General features: G+C 68.9%; 1 protein-coding gene across 1 annotated transcript in view; it reads right to left on the bottom strand.

The window, feature by feature from the left end:
- CUL9 (cullin 9) overlaps positions 1 to 427 on the bottom strand; it is a gene marked incomplete at both ends in the record, with an annotated part of 16,943 nt that overhangs the window by 13,679 nt on the left and 2,837 nt on the right. The window contains 2 exons of the mRNA XM_010133350.1: positions 17 to 193; positions 270 to 403. Of these exons, the coding sequence (XP_010131652.1) occupies positions 17 to 193; positions 270 to 403 (311 nt within the window). The remainder of the gene's footprint in view (positions 1 to 16; positions 194 to 269; positions 404 to 427) is intronic.

Below are 427 nucleotides of genomic sequence, written 5' to 3'. Positions count from 1 at the left end.
CCAGCCCCTCACTCACCAGCTGCTCTTGCCTCCTCTGGCTCGGGGCTGCCAGGGTCCACGTGCACCAGCAGCTGGGTCAGGCACCGCACACGAGAACCAAATAGGGGACCGCGGCTCGTGGAGTGGTGGGGCAGCTCCGCGCTCTCCAGGTCCTCGCTCAGCAGCCAGGCCAGAGGGCTGATGCCCTCGGGGTCTGCAAGGTCAAGCCGACTCAGAGCGGAACGCCTCAGCCTGGCGCGGCATGGACAGTCCGGGAGGGCGCAGGGTACCTGGGCTGGTGACGCTCTGCACCAAGGGGTTCACCAGGGCCTCCCAGCACACCCTGCCCAAGGCCTGGGCCGCCTCGTCATCAGGAAGGAAGTCGTCGGCAAAGTCCTGCTCGTGCCGCAGTGCCCGGTCCAGCCTGCCACAGCGACGGGGCAGCAGG

This window comes from Buceros rhinoceros, unplaced genomic scaffold (assembly GCF_000710305.1).
Source record: "Buceros rhinoceros silvestris isolate BGI_N320 unplaced genomic scaffold, ASM71030v1 scaffold14063, whole genome shotgun sequence".
Classification (NCBI taxonomy): Eukaryota; Metazoa; Chordata; class Aves; order Bucerotiformes; family Bucerotidae; genus Buceros; species Buceros rhinoceros.
This window is presented reverse-complemented; position numbering and strand designations above follow the sequence as displayed.